This window comes from Capricornis sumatraensis, chromosome X (genome assembly GCF_032405125.1).
Source record: "Capricornis sumatraensis isolate serow.1 chromosome X, serow.2, whole genome shotgun sequence".
NCBI lineage: Eukaryota > Metazoa > Chordata > Mammalia > Artiodactyla > Bovidae > Capricornis > Capricornis sumatraensis.
In genome coordinates this window covers 62,088,949-62,114,446 of record NC_091092.1, presented here as the reverse complement: position 1 = coordinate 62,114,446, position 25,498 = coordinate 62,088,949, and the positions used below count along the sequence as shown (strand labels likewise).

The window sequence follows — 25,498 nt, the reverse complement described above, 5'->3', positions numbered from 1 at the left end:
TGACTGAGTCTCAGACTCTAGCTTTCTAGCTCACAGCCTGTAAGCCTGTTTCTAACTGATGGTATAGGGAAGGGGCTCCCAACAGACTACGGCAATCTGGCCAAGTTTAGAAAGACAGTTCAGCATTCTGGAGGGTTGAGGTAGCTGGGAATCAGTAGGGAAAGGCACCAAAGACAAGGGTATTGGATAAAGAGCTCCTGAAATCCACATGGGAATTCCTTTATGGGACTGTGGCTGAATACTAACACCCCATGTTAAGTTCAGTCATTCAGTTGTGTCCGACTCTTTGTGACCCCATGGACTGCAGCACAGCAGGCCTCCCTGTCCTTCACTATCTCCTAGAGCTTGCTCAAACTCATGTCCATCGAATCAGTGATGCCATCCAACTATCTCATCCTCAGTCATCCCCTACTCCTCCCACCTTCAATCTTTCCCAGCATCAGGGACTTTTCCAATGAGTGAGCTCTTCACAACAGGTAGCCAAAGTATTGGAGTTTCAGCTTCAGCATCAGTCCTTCCAATGAATATTCAGGACTGATTTCCTTAAGGATATACTGGTTTGATCTCCTTAAAGTCCAAGGGACTCTCAAGAGTTCTCCAACACCACAGCTCAAAAGCATCAATTCTTTGGTGCTCAGCTTTCTTTATGGTCCACCTCTCGCATCCATATGTGACTACTAGGAAAACCATAGCTTTGACCAGACGGACCTTTGTAGGCAAAGTAATGTCTCTGCCTTTTAATATGCTGTCTAGATTGGTCATAGCTTTTCTTCCAAGGAGCATGGGTCTTTTAATTTCATGGCTGTAGTCACCATCTGCAGTGATTTTGGAGCATAAAAAAATAAAGTCTCTCACTGTTTCCATTGTTTCTCCATCTATTTGTCATGAAATGATGGGCCCTGATGCCATGATCTTTGTTTTTTGAGTGTTGAGTTTTAAGCCAGCTTTTTCACTCTCCTCTTTCACTTCCATCAAGAGGCTCTTTAGTTCCTCTTCGCTTTCTGCCATAAGGGTGGTGTCATCTGTGTTTCTGAGGTTATTGATATTTCTCCTGACAATTTTGATTCCAGCTTGTGCTTCATCCAGCCCTGGCATTTCGCATGATGTACTCTGCATATAAGTTAAATAAACAGGGTGACAGTATCAGCCTCCTTTCCCAATTTGGAACCAGTCCATTGTTCCATGTCTGGTTCTAACTGTTGCTTCTTAACCTGCATATAGATTTCTCAGGAGGCAGGTAAGGTAGTCTGGTATTCCCATCTCCTGAGGAATTTTCCACAGTTTGTTGTGATTCACACAGTCAAAGGCTTTGGCGTAGTCAATAAAGCAGAAATAGATGTTTTTCTGGAATTCTCTTACTTTTTCAATGATCCCACGGCTGTAGGCAATTTGATCTCTGGTTCCTCTGCCTTTTCTAAATCCAGCTTTAATATCTGGAAGTTCTCAGTTCATGACCTGTTGAAACCTGGCTTGGAGAACTTTGAGCATTACTTTGCTAGCGTGTGAGATGAGTGCAACTTGTACATTCTTTGGCATTGCCTTTCTTTGCGATTGGAATGAAAACTGAGCTTTTCCAATCCTGTGGCCACTGCTGAGTTTTCTAAATTTGCTGGCATACTGAGTGCAGCACTTTCACAGCATCATCTTTTAGGATTTGAAACAACTCAGCTAGAATTCCATCACCTCCACTAGCTTTGTTCATAGTGATGCTTCCTATGGCCCAGATGACTTCTCACTCCAGGATGTCTTGCTCTAGGTGAGTGTGAGTGATCACACCATCATGATTATCTGGGTCGTGAAGATTTTTTTGTACAGTTCTTCTGTGTATTTTTGCCACCTCTTCTTAATATCTTCTGCTTCTGTTCGGTCCATACTGTTCCTGTCCTTTATTGTGCCAATCTTTGCATGAAATGTTCCCTTGGTATCTCTGATTTTCTTGAAGAGATCTCTAGATTTTCCAGTTCTATTGTTTTCCTCTATTTCTTTGCATTGATCACTGAGGAAGGCTTTTTTTTAATCTCTCCATGCTATGTTTTGGAACTCTGCATTCAGATGGGTATATCTTTCCTTTTCTCCTTTGCCTTTAGCTTCTCTTCTTTTCTCAGCTATTTGTAAGGCCTCCTCAGACAACCATTTTGCCTTTTTGCATTTCTTTTTCTTGAGATGGTCTTGATCACTGCCTCCTGTATAATATCATGAACCTCCATCCACAGTTCTTCAAATACTCTGTCTATCAAATCTAATCTCTTGAATCTCATTGTCACTTCCACTGAAGGGATTTCATTTAGGTTGGATTTCATTTAGGTCATACCTGAATGGACTAGTGATTTTCCCTACTTTCTTCAATTTAAGCCTGAATTTTGCTCTAAGGTGTTGATGATCTGAATCACAGCTTCCAGTCTTATTTTTACTGACTCTATAGAGCTTCATCTTTGGCTGCAAAGAATATAATCAGTCTGATTTCGGTATTGACCATCTGGTCATGTTCATGTGTAGAGTCTTCTCTTGTGTTGTTGAAAGAGAGTGTTTGCTATGACTAGTGGATTCTCTTGGCAAACTCTGTTAGCTTTTGCTCTGCTTCATTTTATACTCCAAGGCCAAACTTGCCTGTTACTCCAGATATCGCTTGAATTCCTATTTTTGCATTCAAATCCCTAATGATGAAAAGGACATCTTTTTTGGTGTTAGTTCTAGAAGGTCTTGTAGGTCTTCATAGAACCATTCAATTTCAGCTTTTTCAGCATTAGTGGTTGGGGCATAGACTAGGATTACTGGGATATTGAAAGATTTGCCTTGGAAATGAAGAGAGATCATTCTGTCATTTTTGAGATTGTATCCAAGTACTACATTTCAGACTCTTTTGTTGACTATGAGGGCTACTCCATTTCTTCTAAGGGATTCCTGCCTACAGTAGTAGATATAATGGTCATCTGAGTTAAATTCACCCATCCCAGTCCATTTTAGTTCATTGATTCTTAAAATGTCGGTTCACTCTTGCCATCTCCTGTTTGACCACTTCCAATTTACCTTGATTCATGGACCTAACATTCCAGGTTGCTATGCAATATTGTTCTTTATAGCATCAGACTTTACTTCCATCACCAGTGACATCCATAACTGGGCATTGTTTTCACTTTGGCCCCATCTCTTCATTCTTTCTGGAGTTATTTCTCCACTCTTCTCCAGTTGCATATTGGGCACCTACCAACCTGGGGATTTCATCTTTCAGTGTCCTATCTTTTTGCCTTTTCATACTCTTCATGGGGTTCTCAAGGCAGGAATACTGAAGTGGTTTGCCTTTCCCTTCTCCAGTGGACCACATTTTGTCAGAACTCTCCACCATGACCCATCTCTCTTGTATTGCCCTACATGTTATGGCTCATAGTTTCATTGAGTTAGATGAGGTTGTTGGACTGCAAGGAGATCCAACCAGTCCATTCTGAAGGAGATCAACCCTGGGATTTCTTTGGAAGGAATGATGCTAAAGCTGAAACTCCAGTACTTTGGCCACCTCATGTGAAGAGTTGACTCATTGGAAAAGACTCTGATGCTGGGAGGGATTGGGAACAGGAGGAGAAGGGGATGACAGAGGATGAGACGGCTGGATGACATCACGGACTTGATGGACGTGAGTCTGAGTGAACTCTGGGAGATGGTGATGGACAGGGAGGCTTGGCGTGCTGTGATTCATGGGGTCACAAAGAGTTGGACACGACTGAGTGACTGAACTGAACTGAACTGTGGTCCCTGTGATCAGTATGGTTGGTTTTCTGTGATTATGATTTTCATTCTATTTGCCCTCTGATGGATAAGGATAAGAGGCTTATGGAAGCTTCCTGATGGGAGAGACTAACTGTGGGGGAAACTGGGTCTTATTCTCATAGGTGGAGCCATGCTCAGTAAATCTTTAATCCAATTTTCTGTTGATAGGCAGGGCTGTGTTCCCTCCCTGTTGTTTGGCCTGAGGTCAAACTATGATGGGGTAATGAAGGTAATTTTGACTTCCTTAAAAAGGACTTGTGCGTGCATTGTTGTATTCAGTGCTGCTGACCCTGCAGCAGGCCACTGTCGACCCATGCCTCCACCAGAGACTCCTGGACACTCACAGGCAAGTCTGGTTCAGTGTTTTGTGGGGACACTGCTCCTTTCTCCTGGCTCCTGGTGAACACAAGGTTTTATTTGTGCCCTCCAAGGGTCTCTCAGTCCTACAGAAGTTCTGTGATCAAACCCCACTGGCTTCCAAAGTCAAATTCCCTGCAGGTTCTCAGTCCCTTTGCTGGATACCCAGGTTGGGAAATCTGTTGTAGATCCTAGAACTTTCTTAACAGTGCAGAATTTCATTGTTATAATTATTCAATCCATGAGGTGAATCCAAAAACAGTTACTGGACACCCAGAAACTGATCAACTACCAGAGCTCACACAGGGCTGGGACAGATTCAGACCAGCTAGGATGGAGAAAGCTGAAACATTCAGGAGAGACTTAGAGTCAGGCCTCAGTATAGGTTCATCTCAACCTGCCCTGAGAAAGTTTAAGAAGAAGACTTGGAGTGACCAAACCAATGTTTATGTTACTGAATTGACTGCCAAACAAAACTCAACACTTTTTAAAGGAAGACAAGAAAACCCAGACACTCAACAATATAATATGATGTAAAGCCTCCTCCAAATTACTAGAGCTGCAAAAAAACCTGGAAACTGTGTCTCATATTAGGTGAAAATCAGTCAATAGAGAACTAAAAATGACAGGGATGATGGAATAAGCAGACAATATTTTTAAAACAGCTCTTACAGTGTTTGACATTTAAAGGAAAACATGTACATATGAGAAGAGAGATAGAAGATACAGACAAGAACAAAATGGAACTTGTAAAGGTACAAATACAATATCTGAAATGAAAAATACACTGGATGTGCAGAACAATATCTTAGACCTAAGAGAAGTGCTCAGTGAACGGGAAGCACATTTTTAGCACTTTCCTGGGAAGAAGTGAATAGACTCCCAAGTTCAGTTCAGTTCAGTTCAGTCGCTCAGTCATGTCCAACTCTTTGTGACCCCATGAATAGCAGCACGTCAGGCCTCCCTGTCCATCACCAACTCCCGCAGTTCACCCAGACTCACGTCCATCAAGTCCGTGATGCCATCCAGCCATCTCATCCTCTGTCATCCCCTTCTCCTCCTGTCCCCAATCCCTCCCAGCATCAGAGTCTTTTCCAATGAGTCAACTCTTCACATGAGGTGGCCAAAGTACTGGAGTTTCAGCTTTAGCATCATTTCTTCCAAAGAACACCCAGGGCTGATCTCCTTTAGAATGGACTGGTTGGATCTCCTTGCAGTCCAAGGGACTCTCAAAAGTCTTCTCCAACACCACAGTTCAAAAGCATCAATTCTTTGGCGCTCAGCTTTCTTCACAGTCCAACTTTCACATCCATACATGACCACAGGAAAAACCATAGCCTTGACTAGATGGACCTTTGTTGACAAAGTAATGCCTCTGCTTTTGAATATGCTACCTAGGTTGGTCATAGCTTTTCTTCCAAGGAGTAGGCGTCTTTTAATTTCATGGCTGCAGTCACCATCTGCAGTGATTTTGGAGCCCCCCCAAATTAAGTCTGATACTGTTTCCACTGTTTCCCCATCTATTTGCCATGAAGTGATGGGACCAGATGCCATGATCTTTGTTTTCTGAATGTTGAGCTTTAAACCAACTTTTTCACTCTCCTCTTTCACTTTCATCAAGAGGCTTTTTAGTTCCTCTTCACTTTCTGCCATAAGGGTGTTATCATCTGCATATCTGAGGTTATTGATATTTCTCCTGGCAATCTTGATTCCAGCTTGTGCTTCTTCCAGCCCAGCATTTCTCATGATGTACTCTGCATATAAGTTAAATAAGCAGGGTGACAATACACAGCCTTGACATACTCCTTTTCCTATTTGGAACCAGTCTGTTGTTCCATGTCTAGGATCTGCTAAAAACACACATTCCCGGATCTCACATCCGGGGTGGTTAGGAGTCCAAGGCCATCTCATGAAACTCCTCAAAGTCACCTGCTTCTAGCTCAGAGAACGTGTATTACCAACCAGACAGAATAAATCGATCTCTGAACCACAGTCTCAAGATGCACTGTTTCAACACTGAATGTCTATCCTTTTATCAGTTGTGAACCCTTTAGAGAACATGATGAAATTCATGCACCTTCTCTCATCAGAAACATGCATGTATGCATACGTGCAAATGCACACACACACACACACACACACATTCACGCACTGTTCTGGATGGCCTTCCTTCATTTAATTGCCATGCTTTCCCTCACTGACCTCACCTAGTAGCATTTCTCAGAGTGACCCTTGCTTCACTCTTCACATCCAAACTGTGTGCATGGCCTGCTGACTGTACTTTCACCTCTCCATGTTACCCTGCTACAGCTGCCCTGGTCCTAGGCCCCCCAGAAATTCATTCTCGACACAGAACTCAACGGTCTTTAAAAAACATCAATCCACTCATGTGGCTCCCTCGATTTGCCCTTTCCAAAGGCCCTGTAAACCTTATAATAATATCCACCCCCTTGAACCTGGCCCGGAGCCTCCCCCTGGACCTAGCCCTACCCTCTTCTTCCTCTTTAGCTCCACCACTCTCAGGTTCTTTCACACTGTTCTTTCTGCTGTTTCTGAACAGGTCAAATCTCATTCCCACCTTGGGGCCTTTGCCCTCCCTGGTCCTTCTTCTCAATATAGTCTTTCACCAGATTATCTGCATGCCTGTCATTCAGATCTCAGTTTCCCATTGCTGAAACCATAACTTAATTGTCATCATCTCAGAGCAACCTTCTCTGATCATTCAAGGCCAAGTGGCTGCACATCACTTTACACCTTAGTTCCAAACACACTACTTTCAATACCTACGATTTCTCTTTCCTATCTGTTTGAGGATGGGTGTCTGGCTCCCATGTCAATCCCCAGTCCCCTACAGAGGCCTTGTTGTCTTGATTACTGCATTAACCTCTGCTACGTGTCACAGAAGAGTTGCTCATACTTGCTGAGTTAATGAATTTCATACATGATTTCAGGGTGCCCTGGACCTAGGTTTAAAACACTAGTCTTGAGAAACATGACTAGCTTTGTGGTTTCATAACAAACCTCATCGCCAGGATTCATTCATCACATATTTATGTGCAAGGAACTGGAGTTGTGATGGGGAATCATACAGACAAGGTCTCAGCAGTCAGGCAAGGTGTGGTCAGAGCCTTTTAACTCAAATACAGCAAATGCTCCACATTTGGAGCATTTGCAAATGCAACACACAGATATGGCAGTGTGTTGTTCAAGAGTAAATTGGGGTGTCAGCTATACATGCCTAACATGAGCTTTTCTGAGCTAATAAAAGAAGCTCTGGAGGCTGAGATTACCATAGACAAAAGTTCAAAGTCTGAGCACTTTATTCCTGCACTCGATTCTATTTGCACAATGAAATAAACCTGGCTGAGTTAGAGCAAGCTTCACTTCTGAAACTCCAGAATTCACTCCAATAAAATTGAAGTGGCCTGTCTGGATTGTATCCATTGTTGAAAGACACTGAAATGAACGGAGAAACATCCTGCTAGTCTCTGAGGCTGTAAAGAGACACCTTTGATTTAAACTGCTTTTCTGGCCAAAGTGATTACTGTCCCTTTGTTTCAGCGGAATTGGCCCCCTGCCCCCTCTGCAGCGGTGAAATCCCAAAGCTATGAAATCATTTCCTCTGCATGTGCACAGGACCGGTCAGCAAGCTGCCTGCATCGCCTGGCTTTCCAACCCAGGCTAAAGGAATGAAACCTCCATCGACCTGCACTTTGAGCTGTGGGTTTGTATCCTCCACTATCCCTGCCATCTGAGCCAGAGCAGTTTTCAACTCCAGCTGCTCAAGGAACTGCTTGGGCTTCCCCCGACCTTGGACCCCTGGATGGGCTCCATGCTGCCTGCCCTGACCTGAAGTGTCCAGAGCTCCGGGATCTGGGACTCAGACTCCAAAATCTGAATCTGTTTTGATTACTTATACGTGTTGGGCTTCTGAGCTGCTCTCACATGGGCCTTATCTGTCATGCTGCAGGAGGTACCTCGATTAGAGGGGGACACACAGAAAGATGCTGCCAAGGATCTGTGGGTGGCAAGGCCCTGTTCTAGTGGGTAGAGTTCAACATTTCTCACCACTACACGTAAAGAGAGGTACACAGTTGGAAGGGGAACTCATTTGAGGTGCACGAGAAGTTATGTGCAAAAGAAAGTAACTCTAGGAACCAAGACCTGGCCAATGACCATCAACTGGTCTCCAACTCGCCCTGGGACTCTGGCTTATGCCCATTCTAGCCCATGTGCTCTGTGATGGCAGGACCCTCCTCTGTCTCAGTCCCTGAAGTACTTCCAGCATCTTTAATAGTCTTAGTCTACAACACACAATCAGTGCATCATGCTGGACCAGGTGATGACTCAGGAGATGGCTGGCTGGAAAAGCTTAACAGGAGGAATCCTTGTGTTGGAAGAGATATTTCTGTTTCTTGCAGTTGTGGTCACTGGAATCTATGTGTTATGATGAAACCACAGTGAAACACACAGACATGTATACACACAGAGATGCACCCAGGTCTGTGAAGTGAAACCTACAGCAGCTCCTGTTTCTTTACAGTCTCCTGGGGATGGAGGTTTCTAAATCAGTTGACAAAAAGATGTTCAATGCAAAAGAAGTCAAGAATATACAGAAAAGGAAACCTACAAGAAATGGGGCATATCAAAAGCACAAAATAAGATGCTTGATTTCAATCATTGCATCCAGGGGAACCATACTCAATGGGCTGGTGAAAACACATTTATGCAATGGGCTGGGTACAGGGGAGGCAGAGAAGAGCAGGTGCTCAAAGTCCCCTGAGTGGAACAAGGGCCAACAAGCTTTCAGTGATGGCATTTCCCTCTAAGTTTGTCAGCTTGTATGTATAATTCTGTGAAGTGGTCAAGGCAGCTAATTTTCCAGAAAAAAGAAGCTGGTCCTCAGAGAGATGGAGGGTCTTGTTCATAGCCCTCCCTTTCAAGGACACAGCTCTATGTAATCGAAGAGACTGAATTCCAGTTAGTTGAAATTAAAGAAGGGAGAAAATAGAGCCACAATTGGAGGAGGGTACATGCGTACTTTCATTGGTTGGTGACCCAGGAATGCATCTATTCCAACATGAAGATTCCTCCTGCTAACCCTTCACTAGCTGCTCCTGGTCCCCTGGCACTTCAGTGGGAGGGATTTGGGTGAAACCAGGGTGATGGAGCACATTACCCTCAAGGTCACATGTTAGACTGCTTTCCACAGACTGTCCTGTCACGTGGAACTGTCAAAGCCATTTCCCTTGATCTAGCTCTGGAGTGGACTCTTCTCTGGAGTCCAGAAGAGGAAATAGGACTAAGACATGCTCTTGACTGCCTTTTCATTTCTTTCTTCTCCATTTTCATTTCCTTCATTTCCATCTTTCCTCATCCCCATTTTTCTGACTGGAACAAGTTTCTCTTTGCATTGTGTGACTATTTACAGAGACTTAGTAAATGTTAGTGAGTGTTTTCCAAACCTAACAACTGTATCCCTGACTGCTCTGTGTAAGGCCCTGGGAATCTTGGAAATGCTCCCAGACCCCGAAATGAAAGAAAGCTTTTGGTAACAGCTTGGAGGCTTTCAGTAGCTTCCCAAGCCCGGCTCCTTTAAGCCCAGCTCCCAGTTTCTTCCCAGTGGTTTCACCTTGAAAACATTCAGGAAGTTTGGGGTGTGGTTATGTGTTGCAGAAGGTGAACATCATTGAAGAAACAAAGTCCTGGTTAATGTTCTATTTTCTGCCGTGCTTTACTCAAGGGGGCCCCAGTCTCCGCCTTCTACTTCCTCGCCAAGGGGGCCCACAAAAGCCAGGGAACCCGAGGGCGGGGGGTCGGGAATTTCCAGGAGCAGGTTAAGGCTCCTCTCAGCCCTGGCTCAGTACCACCAGCCCAGGGATTACTGTGACCCTTCAGCCTGATGGGCCTGTAACCTTCTGCCTGCCACTACACAGAGCCGGGACTTGTCGCAGGCGTGGAATAACTTCCTGCGATTGTCCTGGAGACGGTCTGGCCCACGAGATCCGCTTCCAGGGCTTGTCAACAGAGGCAGAGGAGTCCTGGATCTCTGCCGTGTGGACGGAGACACCCCTGCATTTAAGGAGGAAGACAGGGCAGGGCTCTTGCTAGGCTGTGAGCTCCTGAAATACATGGGATTGTGGAAAGCATTTGGAAATTTTGGTGTCTTGTGTTATTAGCTGTAAGACAGTTGAGGTCTAATGTGCAGGAAAATCTCTCTAAAATGTTCCCCCCAGCTCCCGGTGCCGAGAGTGAGCTCAGTCCATCTTGTTGAGTCAGTTGATGAATCTCTAGCTCATTCCACCTGTAATCAAAATAAATTCTGCCTGAATTAACTATTTAAATAAGGACATATTTAAATTTAACTGTTTAAATAAGGACATATTTAAATTTAACTGTTTAAATGAGGACATATTTAAATTTAAATAATTGAATAAGGACACACTTAAATTTAAATATTTAAATATTTTGAATAAAATATATTTAAATTTAAATATGTAAATTAGGCTATGTTTAAATTTGAGTGTATGAATAAGGGTTTGTTTAAATTTACATGTTTAAATAAGGAACTGTTTGGATTTGAATATTGAAATAAGGAAATAACAGGACTGAAAAAATAGAGGTGGACATTGACCTAACACCAGCCTCTGAGAATGCTTTCTAAAAACAGGACATGACAGCCTGAGGCTGCAGAGAAAAACCACGCCGCACATTCATTCCTCAAAAGTTAAGATGTTGATGCTGTGAACAGGCACGCCACTCACGACTCAGTTGCCAGAGCACAGGGGGGCAACAGAAAGAGGGTGGTAGGCAGGAGACGGGTCCTAGCTGGTAGGCTGCTAACAGCCCCAGAGGGATAGTTACAGGGCAACTCATCCACTCAAAACACTGTTCTTGCTGCAGGAAGTTGCCAAATCCACCTCCCAGCCTCTGGTCAGCACAAAACTGTGACTCAAGTTGCTCCACACAGGAACCCAGAGGATGCCACTGTTGACTGAAGGTCTTGTCTAGGCCTGGGAGGAGCTGGGCTCGCAGAGGGCACCTGCCTGCAGACTTATCCCAGGTACCTAGAGAGGAAAGGAATAACCTGGCTTTCAACTGGGTTAAAGACTTGCTGGGTTAAAGACTTGCTGGCATATACATCAATAACAGGAAGAACCCTTCACTGTTCACAGTTCAAGGCCAATCCTCTGGGCCTCCTCCTTGCTGGAACCCAGGGTATTTCTGGATCCTGGGCACACATGTGCCAATCAAGATGTGGTCACATTTTGGGGGTGAAGTGATAAGCAGCGGTCTCAAGCGAGCACCTCAAGCCACTGCCCACTGCCTCTGGCTTCAGTTCTGTTCCCCACAGGGTCCCTCTCGGCTCCTGACATCTGAGAGTCCAGGTGGAGCTCATGCCACTGTGAAGGATTTTTCACGGGCATCCTTCAGAAATCTTTCTCCTATTTTGTGAAAACTGTACCTTTCCAGGGGTAGATAAGAGGTCTAACTGATCTAAGGTCTATTCCATGAGTTGGTTAGATTTTCCTGCTCTATTTTAGACTCAAAAAAAAAAAAAAACACTTTTTCTTTCATATTGGGTTTTAGCTGATTAACAATGTTGTAATAGATACCGGTGAACAGTTCAAGGACTCAGCCATCCATATACATGTATCCATTCTCCCCCAAACTCCCCTCCCATCCAGGCTGCCATAGAACATTGAGCAGATTTCCCTGTGCTGTCCACCAGGTCTTTGTTGGTTCTCCATTTTAAAAATAGCTGTGTGTACATGGATTTTTGGACTCTGATGAGTTTCACAGAGGGGAATTATATAAACATGTGTTCAGAAATGTCACTTTCTTCCTCAGAAATCTCTTTGAACACTCTGGCAGTCACACCAGTCCAAGGCAAAAGAGCACCTTGTTGTTTAAAAGTGTATTTGGCTGGTGTCTCACGAGGCTTTATTTCTTATGTGTCATAACCCTTTGTAGACCTTTTTTATTTGCCCATTTTCCCACTGCCATGCTGATCTTTCCCTAATGACTGACAAAGATTATTCACAGAAGTCATGGGTATAAACTCATCTGCCTTATACATTTGTATTGTTTTTGAAGCAGCAGTGCCTAAAATCATGCTTGGCATACAGGAGATGCTCAGTAAATATTTGTTGAAGGGCTGAAGAAATGAATGAAGAGAAATGTTTTATTCTCAAATAGCAAAAAATCTGTCTTTTCCTTCATCATTTTTCTAACATATTTAGACAGGTTTTCCCTACCTCCAGATCAGATTGAGATCTGACAACATTCTTTTGTAGAAACTGTATTTCATTGTCTTCCACTTAAATGCAACACATCTGGAATTTGTTTGCCATGTCTCTATGAAGTGAGATTGATCTATATTTTTATGAATTTGTTATCAAGGTTATGAAGAAGTTTGCATCTTTTCTGTGCCTGAATAGTTTAAAGAGTATGAGAGTGAGCTGTTCTTTAAAGCTCAAAAGCTCTCCAATATTAAAACATTTGAAGTCAAGCATCTGTCTCAGAAGTAATTATCTGTTTCTTTCATATTTACTTTATACTATTGACCAGAACAACATTTTAGGGTGTAACACTGTGAAGAGTGGTGCTCCTTTCCGGCAAGGCCATGTGAGAGTTCTCCTCTGCTATGAAAATTTGGGTGGAGTTAAATTACAGTTTAAACTTCAGTTTAATTTCTAAGTTACACCACGCACAGGGCCTAAGACCCCAAACCACGGATTTCTTGTCAGCCCTGAAAGCCACAATGTAACAGACTTGCTTCTTGTGAAATAGGAACTAGTGGTGATGAACTGAAACAGCCACCGAAAAGGAGGCCTGAGACGGGACAACCAAGCAGCCCACAAGAAAACCTAGCTGGGGTGTAGCTCTAAGGTAGGCATGGTTCTGACGTGGAAAGAAGGCAGAGGAAACTGAGTTACCAGTGCTGTGGGATGCATCGTGAGACTCTTGACTGGAGGGAGACAGACAAGAACAGAGGGAGCTCCATGCCAGAAGGAACCGGACTTTGATCCCTGACAGGAAACAGCGGATTATAAAAAAAAGTATTTTTTGCCATTTTCTTTCCACCTTTTATGTTGAACTAGTACAAGAATATCATTGCCAGATGTCAAGCAACCCAGCATCATCTGCTTCGGCTCTGTCCCTACAGTCAACAGTGAACTGGCTGCCAGACTGACCGTTACAACGCACATCCAGTCACATGGTTTCTATGCTCAGAACCCACATAAGGTCTTCCTTCCTCACTGAGAGGAAAAGTCCCAGGCCTCTTCTTAGACCCTCTAAGACCTGACACCAGCCCCCTCACCCTCTCCCATCACTTCTCTAACCCCAGCTGCTCTTTGCTCACTCCCTGGGTTCCAGCCCAGCTCATTGCTCCTGGAACATTCCAGGTGTGTTCCTGTCAGAGGGTCTCTGTGTTGAGCCCTTCATCTCCTGTGTAAGCAGTGGGGCATTTGAATTCCCCGACCCTTGCGGATGCCTAAAGTCGAAGCCAAAAGGTGTCTAGCGGCCAAGAGCAATCCCTCAAACAGGACCTGCAGGCATTAAGTCACGAAAAGACAAGCAGATATGATTCCCTTCCATGTGGAAGTAGATGAATACTGCCTCCGAAGGCCAGGAACTCTGTTGAGATTTGGGATGGATTCATGATATGAGGCTCTCAGAAAATAAAGACGTATGTGAGTATTGACCTGTTACAATCGAGAGCTAGGTGGTCCATAATCAGGGATGTGAATCAGAAACCAGCTTCGAATGAAAAAAAAAAAAGGTGGGGGTGACAATGGCCTGATTCCTCCACTGTCACTCCAGGTTCTGAGCACAGGGGAACTTCTAATTGGAGAAGGACCTGTGCAGAGACAGTTAGCTGGGCTTTTCCTTTGAAGACATCATCCAAGCAGCTCATCAACAGCAACAAGCCAAACTCCTCGAAAGGCCCCTCTGGGCCTTATTCTGATACCATTTTGCCACTAGGCCATATCTCCTTCTCTGTTAGGCCCAGGTCTGGAGGTGGGTGTCACTTGATTCTTGCAAATCACTGAAATGCTTCCCTCTTTGTTGCCTTCAGCAACCAGGTCCTCCATCTCCCCATCCTCTTCCCTCTCAGTGGTCCTGACACATTCCCTGTGACTCTGTGACTCCAAGTGGTTGTGCTCAGTTGTGTCCAACTCTTTGTGACACCCTGGACTATAGCCTACCCAGCTCCTTGGTCCATGGGATTCTTCAGGCAAGAATCCTGGCATGGGTTTCCATTTCCTCCTTCAGGGGGATTTTCCCCACCCAGGGACCAAACCCACATACCCTACACTGGCGTGTGGATTTTTTACCACTGAGCCCACCTGGGACGCTCTCAAACTCAAAGATCTGCCCCCAAACAAAGGTCTGTGGTCCCATACTCCCTCCTGCATGGCCTCTATGATTGATATAATCAGGACTCCAAAGATCTGGACAGATTGGCCTTAAGGCTCCACAGTGATCAGAAAGGGAAATTTACCAGGATGAAAGGAAAGGTCCAGTCCCTAGGCCTTGACAAAGCAAAACATCAACAGCACATGTAGAGGCTAGAAGAGAGAGAGAGAGCTCAGCAAAAGCACAGAGGAAAATGTGGTTCCCTCGACAGGAAGCCAGCATGAGTCAGCAGTGTGGTGGCTGCCAGCCCTGAGCCAGGGGGACCTGCAGCCTCCAGCAGGGGAAGGGGCGCCTGGCTCCTCTCGGCCTGAGGCTTTGATCCCAGGAGTGCACTCTGTCCTGGGAACAGCTCAGAAGAGGCAGGTCTGTGGCCCGAGAATATGGAAGGATCAGCGGCATCCACCGGCCATACTCAGATGCCTGAGAGGAACCCAAGTCAGTGAGAGCAAGTGTGTGTTCCACGTAATCTCACCAGGTAACAACAATGGGCAGACTGTCCAGTCGGAGCTGTCACACACCTCTTTGGGAAGAGTGTTATATAACCAGTTTCCTGTTGGTAAAGTGTCCAAACAACACGTGATCGCTCAAAAAACGTGGCCAGTGTGTCATGAGATCACCGCTGATACACTTGCCAGTCACTGAAGTTTACAGAACTGCACTGTGGCCCAGCTTGCCAACCGCCCTGCTCAACAACCTGTCTCTCCTGAATGTTTTCATTAAGCAGACGACACCTGACATTGGTTATTTCTCTAGAATTATTCACATATTCTTACTTTCTGTGCACTCCTACAAATAGCCTTTCTGTTCCAGTTTCCCTTCCAGCTGGTCTCCCCTGCCAGTTCAACCTCAAGATCGCTGCTGCAGACCCCAACACAGTCTGCGAGCCCTCTAATTAAATCCTCATCGAGTAATAGTTCCCTGATCCCAATGTGCCCAGTACTCCAATGAGGTGTCTGCTTCTCAATGTGCAAAAGGCTGACCAAATCCAAGACTTAAATTGTTGGGCGAAGCAGGTCTGGGAAACTCGACTCTCTTCTAGCTTACATGCGTGGGTTGAGATCCTCCAGAACCAACCTGAGTCTAATGCTGCAAGGTGTCCAGTGATTCCACCAGGTCTTCTATGTGAAACCACGACCACATTTAGGAGAGACTGGACCCAGAGCATTGGAATGGGACACTTGACGGCATTGAGCTGCTTCTAAGCACTCTAATCTCCCCAGTGCCACTGGAAGGGCCACCAAGGAGTCGAGTCCTCAAGAAAGAAGGTTCCAGTCACCTCACCAGGCAAAAACAACTTTATCAGCTAAAGAAAGAAAGTGAAGTCACTCAGTCATGTCCAACTCTTAGTGACCCCATGGACTGTAGCCCACCAGGCTCCTCCATCCATGGAATTTTCTAGGCAAGAGTACTGGAGTGGGTGCCCATTTCCTTCTCCAGGGGATCTTCCCAACCCAGGGATCTAACCCAGGTCTCCCACATTGCAGGCAGACATTTTACCATCTGAGCCACCATCAAAGCCCAGCTAAGGCATGGTCTTTCTCCTTTCTCCTCCCTACTATTTTCTGTAGGGTTTGCTGGTAGTGGTGAACTCCAGCTCAGTGGCCTCACTCAGCCTGTCAGATACCCGCTCTCTTTGACACGAGAGGGAAGGAGCAGGTAGGCAGTAGTGACAGCGGGTTTCTCACTAGAACTAGCTCTGAGTTGTGGTTTGGGGTGTTTTTTCCTGGCTGTTTAACCTCAAAACTGGTTCTCCAGCCCTCTCAGCATGTCTGTCAGAGACCCAATATCATTCTGATAAGCTCTTTTTCTGCTGAAATCAGTCAGGATCAGCTTCTGGTGCTTGCAAAGTAAAACCTTGACTGGTACCACATCTACAAGAAGTATGTGGTCTGTCCAAGTTTCCTCATTTCTAAAATGCACTGAAATTAAATGAAGGAATAATAAATAGAAAAGGAGAAATTACAGAGCTATAAAAATTATAAAGTAGAACTAATAGTAAGCAAGACACTGATTCAGTGCCAAAACAAAACTCAGTAAGACAGAACACATCAAGTAACCTAACCAACAGGGGAAAAAGGAACAGAGCCCAAACTCACAATGACAAGAAAGCAATACCTCTGGGAAGAGGAAAAACAAATTGTAAAAATCATAAGAATATTTTATAAAATTATATGTAATGAATTTGATGGCCAGAATGAAACAGATACTTTTCCAGGAAGAGTATAATTTACATAACTGACTCAGGGAAAGATAGACTAAACAAATCAATTTCCATAAAAGAAACAGAGTTGACAAAGATCTAAACACACCAAAAAAGCACCAGATATAGCTTAGAGGGGGATTCTGCCAAAATTGTACAGGGCTGTTAATTCCAACTCTACTTAAACTATTCTAGAATATGGCAAACTTCCAAATTTTTGTATGAGCCAAGTATAACATTTATGCCAAAATCTGCTAAAGATTGTACAGAAATAAATAAAGCCAAATTTAAAGCCAAAGACCAGTGTCTCTCTCATGAATATTGGTACAAATATACAATATAAAATATTTGGTTGGCCAAAAAGTTTGCTCAGGGTTTCCGGCCAAACCAATATTAGTATGAATAATCCAACAACACAATAAAATTATACCTTGTCCAGCTGGTACTTTTTCCAGAAATGTAAAAGTGGTTTAATATTAGATGATCTATTAATAGAATTCATTGCTTTGCCAGATTTAATGAAAAAGTCATGTGACCATCACTAGAAAAACTGAAAAACTTTTAAATAAAATCCAAAAATGACTTTTGATGAAAAAAAAACTGATTAATACAGGAATTGTGGAATATTTCACTAACATGAAAAAAATATATTCTCCTAGCCCAAAAGTCAATATATTCCCTTTTTAACAAACAGCTTTATTGAAGTATAATTGACACACAAAGAACTGTACATAACTAACATGTACAATTTGATGAGTTTGGCATATGTAGACACCTGTGAAACCATCACCACAAGGTAATCGATCCATTACCTCCCAAAGTTTCCCTGTGTTCCTTTGTGTGTGTGAATGTGTGTGCACTAAGAACACGTACATGAGACCTAACCTTCTCACAACTTTTAAGTGCATAATACAGTATTGTTGGCTATAACCATTATGCTGTACAGTCAATCTCTAGAAACAACTTATCTTGTATAATTGAGACTTTATACTCTGGTGATTCAGATGGTAAAGAATCTGCCTGCAGTGCAGGAGACCTGGGCTTGATCCCTGGGTCAGGAAGATCCCCTGGAGAAGGGCATGGCAACCCACTCCAGTATTTTTGCCTGGAGAATTCCATGGACAGAGGAGCCTGGCAGGCTACAGTATGTGGGGTCATAAAGAGTCAGACACAGCTAACACTTTATACCAAGAGGGGCCAGCAATCCCACTTCTGGATACATGTTCAAAAGAATTCAAATCAGGGTCTCAAACAGATATCTATGCTTACATGTTCATCAGAACATTGTTTACAATAGCCAAGGCACAGAAACAATCTAAGTATATTCACTGATGGATGCATGGCTAAAGAAAATGTGTTATTTCCATAAAATGGAATATTACTCAGCCTTGAAAAAGTAGGGAATCTTGCCATCTGTGACAACATGGATAAACCTGGAGGACATTATGCTAAGTGAGATAAGTCAAGCACAGAAGAACAAATACTGCATGATTCCACTTTTAAGAAAATGTCCCTAAAATAGTCAAACTCTTAGATGCAGAGAGTATGATGGTGGCTCCCAGGGAACAGGGGTAAAAGGAAATGAGGATTTGTTGTTCAATTGGTATAAAGTTCCAGTATCTTTCTTAATAGAAAAACACTGATCTTGACTTGCTTATTTTATTTTTTTGGCTGCACTGTAGATCAAAATAGGCTTGCCCATTGTCAATACTACTTTTTCACATTGGGGTGTTACCCAACACATTTGGACAAAATGGAAAAAAATGAGATACATAAGAATTGAAAACAGAAGTGGTAAAATTCTATTTTGGATGACATGACTGTCTACATAGGACATCCTCAAAGAAAAATCAACTGAAAAACTACTACAAAAAAATAAGATAAATCAAAGGTAAGAGGATAGAATATTAATATGTTGAAATTATATTGGACCAAATTTTGTGCATTTCCAGCTGAACCTGGCCCCACCTGCTTTCCAGGCCTGGCTACTCGCTTTGTGCGGAGCTCTGGCCTGTGCTGAGAGTCCTTCCCCACCATGCCCAGGTCTGATCCAATGGACCTTCAAATAGTCCAGAGCCTTCCACCACTCCGGATTCAGATTAGACACCGGGCCACAAAACATTCGCTTTCCTAGTGGTTGCCCAGAAAGACACTGAGAGACAGGCACCATAACCAAACTGGGAGATACATTCATCTCCCTTCTTCGTTGCAAAAGACCGTCTCAAAGACAAACTGATTCTATAGAGCCTGTCCAAGTCCATCCAACTGACCCAACTAGTGGGTGTGTTTTCTTATGAAACTGCAACCAATTCAGTAACACACTATTTTGTATTTTATTTACTTCCTTTCCTTTTTCCATCACTCTCACCACACTGAGATTACAACCCCAACAGAGCCTTGGCAAATAAGCTTTGGCTCAAGTTGTGTTTTCTAAGGAATGGAGGTGAAGATAGAATCTAATAGCCCTACAGATACAAACAACAGTTAGTAGACATAATGGAGAAAGCCCCATCTACAGTAACAACAAAAGTGAAAAAAACAACAAACACACACACACACACACACACACACACACACAGAAACCCCAAATAGACATAAGACTAACAAGAAGTGTGCAAAGACCTGTGTGAGAAAAACCTGGAAATACTCTTCTAAGACATAAAAGCTGACTTGAACAACTGGAAAGACATATTTTGTTCTTGGATAGAAAGGCTCAACACCATAATATCAGTTCTCTCTAAGTTAATTTAAAAATCTAAAATAACCCTCCTTTCCAATAATAACAGATTTTCTTTTGAAAGTAAGCAAGCCAATTCTCAAGTTCATGTGGCAAAATAAAATCAAAACTAGCCAAACTAAACTCTAAAAATTCCAACAAAAAACCACCAACAATAAAGCCATATCAGTGGAGGCTTTTCTGGTGGCTCAGCGGTAAAGAATCTGCCTGCAATGCAGGAGACCAGGGTTCTATCCCTGGGTCTGCCTGGAGGAGGGCAAGGCAACTCACTCTAGTCCTCTTGCTTAGAGTCCCATGGACAGAGAAGCCTGGCAGGCTGCAATCCATGGGGTTACAAAGAGTCAGATTTGACTAAGCAGCAGCAGCCATATCAGTATTCAAGTCAATCGTAAAACCTCTCTAATGAAAAGAGCATAATAATGGCACATGAGTTGACAGAGATACAATAGAAGATAACAGAAAATCCAGAAATTGAACCAGAATGAAATATAGGAATTTCATCTATGATAAGGAAGGGCAGTATTTGACACCAGTAGGGATACAGACCAATTTTTTAAATAATTTTGTGTTGGCAAAATTGTACAGCAACTTGGAAAATAATAACATCAGATCCGTTCTTTACATCTGCACCAATGTAAACTCCAAAAGGATCCTGAATCGAAATATAAAAAATAAAACACAAACCAGGGCTCCTGTTTGCTTCTGCTCAGCAGCTCAAACCCAGCATCCCAGTGTCCCAAACACTGAGCTGATGACATTCCTGGGGAAGAAGGGCTGTGGGCCTTGCCTGAAGGAGGAGAAATGTACGAACTCACTGCCCCAGCACAAGGCCATGCCCAGTACAGGGGCAATCACCCCTGCTGGGCAAGCAAGTTGGAGCCCCAGGCTTTGGCAGGAGGGAGCTGAGAGTCACACTTTCAAGTCAATCCAGGTGGTGCAGATCCCACCCCTGGCCACCTGCCAGCATCATCATCCCCCCAGGCTGATGCCTGACCCGGCCTGCAAGTACCTGCATCTCCCCCATAGACCCCAATGCCTCAATAAACCCAAACACTCAGGGGAAAAATGATCAAATACAACAAAATACAAACAAAAACAAAACCATACAAGCACCAGAAGCAGAGTCAAAATACAAGTGACAAACAAGGGAAAAGTATACACATCTCTTCTCCCAAAGGACTAATCATCTCCCAAAAATTGCAGCTAAAAAGACCAACAGGGAGAAGGCACACACATGTCAAGACATGTTCAACTTCCCTCCATGTAAAAGAACTGCCAATTCAAATGACACTGAAACACCATTTGTCACCTATTGTATGGCAAAAAATGTCCAAGTTTAACATCACGTGCTGTTGGCCAAGCAGTATTGACACTGCTGGAAGGAATGCAAAATGGAACATTTGTTAATATCTATGGATTCTAGATTCACAGGCCCAGCAATCCCAGCTCTGGTAATCATCCAGGTGTACCTGCATAAAAAGGAAAGCATCACCTGGGCAATGTTACTAGTTGTGGCCATGGTTGTATACATCAAGAGGGGAAACAACTCAGGGGTCCAAAACAGGGAAGTGGCTGAATAAACGTGGTATGGCCACACATCAAGATGGTACACAGCTGTCAAAAATAATGAAGATCTCTGGTCACTGACATGGACAGAATCCTAGAGTAACATTTTTTTTTTGAGAATTTTCAAGATCGACTCTCTTACCAACTTTCAAATCCACATTTCAGTATTACTAGCTACAGTCGCCATGCTGTATATTAATATACTCAGAACTATTTATTTTATAACTGCAAGTCTGTACCTTTGGAGTACCTTCACCCATGTCACCCACCCACCCCTCTTCCCCTGCCTCTGGCAACCACCAGGCTGTTCTCTGTATCTCTGAGTTCAATTTTGAAGAGTTTACATAAAATTGAGATCACCTGGTATTTGCCTTTCTCTGTCAGACTTAATTCACTTCGTATAATGCCCTCAAGTTCCATCCATGTTGTTGCCAGTGGCAAGATGTCCTTATTTTGGATGGCTGAATAATATCCCACTGTATATATATATGTAGGTAAAGAAGGGTCTTTATCTCCCTGGAGAAGGAAATGACAATCCACTCCAGTGTTCTTGCCTGGAGAATCCCACGGACAGAGGAGCCTGGCTGGCTACAGTCCATGGGGTCGCAGAGTTGGACACGACTGAGCAACCAACACATCTTTATCTATTCATATGCTGATGGGTACTTAGGTGGCTTACCTTACCTATTAGAAATAATGCCTCAGTGGATATGGGGGTGCAGATACCTTTGTGGATCAGTGATTTTGTTTCCTTTGGATAAATACCCAGAAATGGATTTGGTAGATCATATGGTAGCTCTGTTTTTATTTTTTGAGGAACCTCCGTACTGTTTTTCATTGTGTGCCGGTTTACAGTCCCACCAACAGTGTAGGAGGGTTCCCTTTTCTCCAACATCTTTGCCAGCATTTGTTAACTCTTATCTTTCTAACAGCCATTCTGATAGGTGTGAGGGGCTAGCTCACCTGTGCTTTTGGTTTGCACTTCCCTGACAATCAGTGGTTGAGCCTATTTTCATGTGCCTGTTAGCCATCTATTTGTCTTCTTAAATGAATAGACAATGTAGAATGGAATATAGACTCAGCTACCTTTGTGAAAGAAAGGGGGAAATAAGGAGCTATGTACATATGTCCTTGTATTTATATAAAGAAATATTGGACAGGTGAAGGTACAAACTAAGAAAAAAAATGGTTGAGGGCTAAGGGCAATTAAGATGGATGATGACAGAGGGGAGAGTGAGATTTCTCCATGTATGTCTTAAATATATATATATTTTAAATTTTTGAAACATGTAGACATAATATCTATTCACAGACACAGAAAACAAACATGGTTATCAAAGGGGAAAGTGGGGGATAAATTAAGAGTTGGGAATTAGACACACACTAATATGAATAAAAGAGATAAACAGCAAGGTCCTACTGTGTAGCATCGGGAACTATATTCCATATCTTGCAATAACCTATCATGGAAAAATTCTATAGCTGTATAGCTGAAAGTAACACAATACTGTAAATCAACTACAGTTAAAATTTAAATTTAAAAGAGGAGTCACAAAACTAACTTGGCTCATGGATTCAAGAGGATGAAACACCAGCTTAGCTTGCACTGAAAGACTTACCTAAAAACAGACTCAGCTTCTGTTAGTCATTTAAGAAACATGAACAGAGTACCACTTGCTCTGGCCATGTAAGAACTGAATTATTGCCTTGTTTGTGCTAGTAGCCTGCTTTGTTATGTCGCTGTGTTACAAATGTTACGGTGTGGACTTCCGGAGGACAGGGAGCAAGTTATTTTTTCTCGATGACACAGGGCCTAGTTCAGAGTTGGTGCTCAATTAAAAAGAAAGAAGGAATGAATACCCCCTATAAGATCTGAACCAACAGCGGCTGAGTGATAGCGTCGCGTTGCCTCGCGGCCCTGACGCATGATCGCCACCTAGTGGCCACAGGAGATTCCTGCAGAGCTTAGAGAGAGAAACGACTTCGGCGTGTGTTCCCGAGATGGCTTTCAACCAAAAAGCATCAAAGCCTGTCTAAACGACTATGTCCCTCATTAGAAAAAATTACCCTTTCTGGTCTTGAAGTGTTGGGAGGATGCCACTGAGGCAGTCTCGCGTCCTAAGTCTCCTCCATCACCACCCGATCACACGACTCACACACTAACCGGTGCAAAGTCCACACCTGCCACACCTCCATCGGACCTCCCAAGAAGGAAACACATGTGATAACAGGTGTAGACACTCATGGCTTTCCCCAAGTGGATGAGCGGCTAATCAACTTTCCTAAGCCAGTCTCGTCAGGACAAGATATACACCAGTCCTAGCCAACAACCTTCCACGAACTTTGGTCTGCAGGTTCGCCAGCTTCCTGCAGCGTCGGACACTTGCTCGAATGTCGAAGGGCAGAGAGTAAACCTGCCTCGAGCTGGTTTTGCAAGGCCGGCTCTGTCGCAGACCGTCACCGCCCCCCCCACACACACACACACCTTTGAACGTCAGTGAGTTTTCCAAGCAGCTGCACCCTTAGCAAAGCTGTTGAGTGCTTCAGAGCCCGAGAAATATTGGACCTCGTGTTTAGGGACTGGTGGACCCCAAAAGAATGATGAAGGTAAACAGTGGTCGTAAATCAGGGGGAAAAAAAAATCTATGTATGGCTGTAATGAGAAAATGCCTCTAAGAGACGGACACGAGTCTGCTCCTGGCTCAGCGGAGAAAGGGGTCTGAGCAAGTGTACGTTGCAAAGACCTCGTCCTGCTGACGCGGCTGGAAAGAAGAAATTTCGAGCCGGGGTCGTCCATTTAAGATGGTGATGGGGATGCGTAGGAAGGGGAGGTCTCCTGAGCGCCCCGTGTCTCCTCCTACTGAAAACCCGCGGTGCCCATAAGTACCAGCAAAGAGGGGCGTCCAAAGAAAGAAAGAACGAAGAAGGAACAGCCTGGGGAAGACCGCAAGGGCGGCGGTGTCCGATGACAGTTACGCGGAAGGATGGGGCTCGCGGCCCATCGCCGCCACGGCCCCGGGGACCGGGACGCTCCTTCGGGAGGTCCCGCTCCGAGACCGGGGTCGGCGCTCGGCTCCTCGACGTACGATCTCGCTTTGCCGGCCGCCTGCCTCGCCCGCCGCCGGAGCGTCGGGGGTGGGGAGGATCCCGGGGATCCCCCGCGGGCGGAAGGGCCCCGGGACCCCCCGAGGGCGCGGGGCGACTCCCCCTACTCACGTAGCGCTGCAGCTTCCTCTCAGGGGGCGACTTGACCAGCCAACCCGTGCAGACGGTGTCTCCCGTGCTCATGGTGCCTGCCTTCCCTCTGGCTCGGCCAGCGCCCGCGGCGGAGGAAGTCGGTGGGGTTGCCGGCGGGGCGGGCCCAGCGCCTCCCGCCCGATCGCCGGCCCAGCGCCGCCACCCCCCCGGCGGCCCCGCGACCCTCGGCCCGGGGTGGGGGGCAGGCGCCACCCCCCGGCTCCGGGCAGCCCAGCCCGGCGGGCCGGAGCGGGTCCCCCCGCCGCCAATCTCGCCCCCCGTCCTCCCCTCCCACACCGATCGGCCGCGTCAGAAGGTCTGGTCTCCGGGCCTCGGGCCTCGGAGTCGCGAGAGGCGAAATCTACACCCGCACCTGCGGAGTCAAAGCTCACGGACGCAGCCTAAGCGCCCCGTGACTTCCCGCTTCCCCTGGTTCACCAAGTACTGCTTCTGCTGGAGCCCTCCCCCAAAGACTGCAGACTCCAGCGGCAGGACAGAACCCAAGTCCTCCCCGATCAAAAGGTTCACACAGGCAAGGGCTGTTTGCAGACTTGAAAAGATGGATCCCAGAAAGACAATGCAGCCGGGGACTGAGGCTGGTAAACAACAGCCACCCACACGACACTTGCTGAGTCCTGCAGGGCCCCGTAACTATGCCAAACGCTGGACAGGCGGCTAGCTCCCTAGATCCACACCCCCTATTATCACGGTCTCAATCGTGCAGGTGAGTAAGCTCAGCCACAGCGAGACATCCCCTGCCAAAGTCATCCAACGGAAGAACTGAAACGCAGCCAGGCCTGGTTGTATGCTCTTCAACGGACACTCTGCCCTTGGTGAACACACTTGGTAAACATAAAAGCACGAATAGCAAAGTTCGGATCAGCACCCAGAGTTCTAACCTGTGTGATGCCTCTCCCTCGGAAGAGTCACTTGGAAGCAACAAAGGTCACATCATTTCGTTGATTGACAAAAAGACTTCTCAGCCTCCTACCATGTCCTTCCAGAGAGCAATGATTCTTGTACATTGATGTCCATGTGTTGTTCTATAATCAGTCAGGATTCACTGTGGGGAGCAGAGTTTGCTCTAGGGGTTTCAAGCAGAAAGGGATTTAATTCAAGGAGCAAAAGAAAGTGAAGTCCCTCAGTCTTGTCCGACTCTTTGCGACCCCGTGGACTGTAGCCCACCAGGCTCCTCCATCCGTGTAATTTTCTAA

The 25,498-nt window shown here is 44.9% G+C and overlaps 1 protein-coding gene across 2 annotated transcripts in view; it reads right to left on the bottom strand.

The window, feature by feature from the left end:
- The window catches only part of GAB3 (GRB2 associated binding protein 3), a 90,336-nt gene extending 66,001 nt beyond the window's left edge, over nt 1-24,335 (bottom strand). For both annotated transcript variants that reach the window (XM_068962855.1, XM_068962856.1), the window contains exon 1: nt 24,264-24,335. In XM_068962855.1, coding sequence (XP_068818956.1) covers nt 24,264-24,335 — 72 coding nt within the window. The remainder of the gene's footprint in view (nt 1-24,263) is intronic.
- Between the last annotated feature and the right edge of the window lie 1,163 nt (nt 24,336-25,498).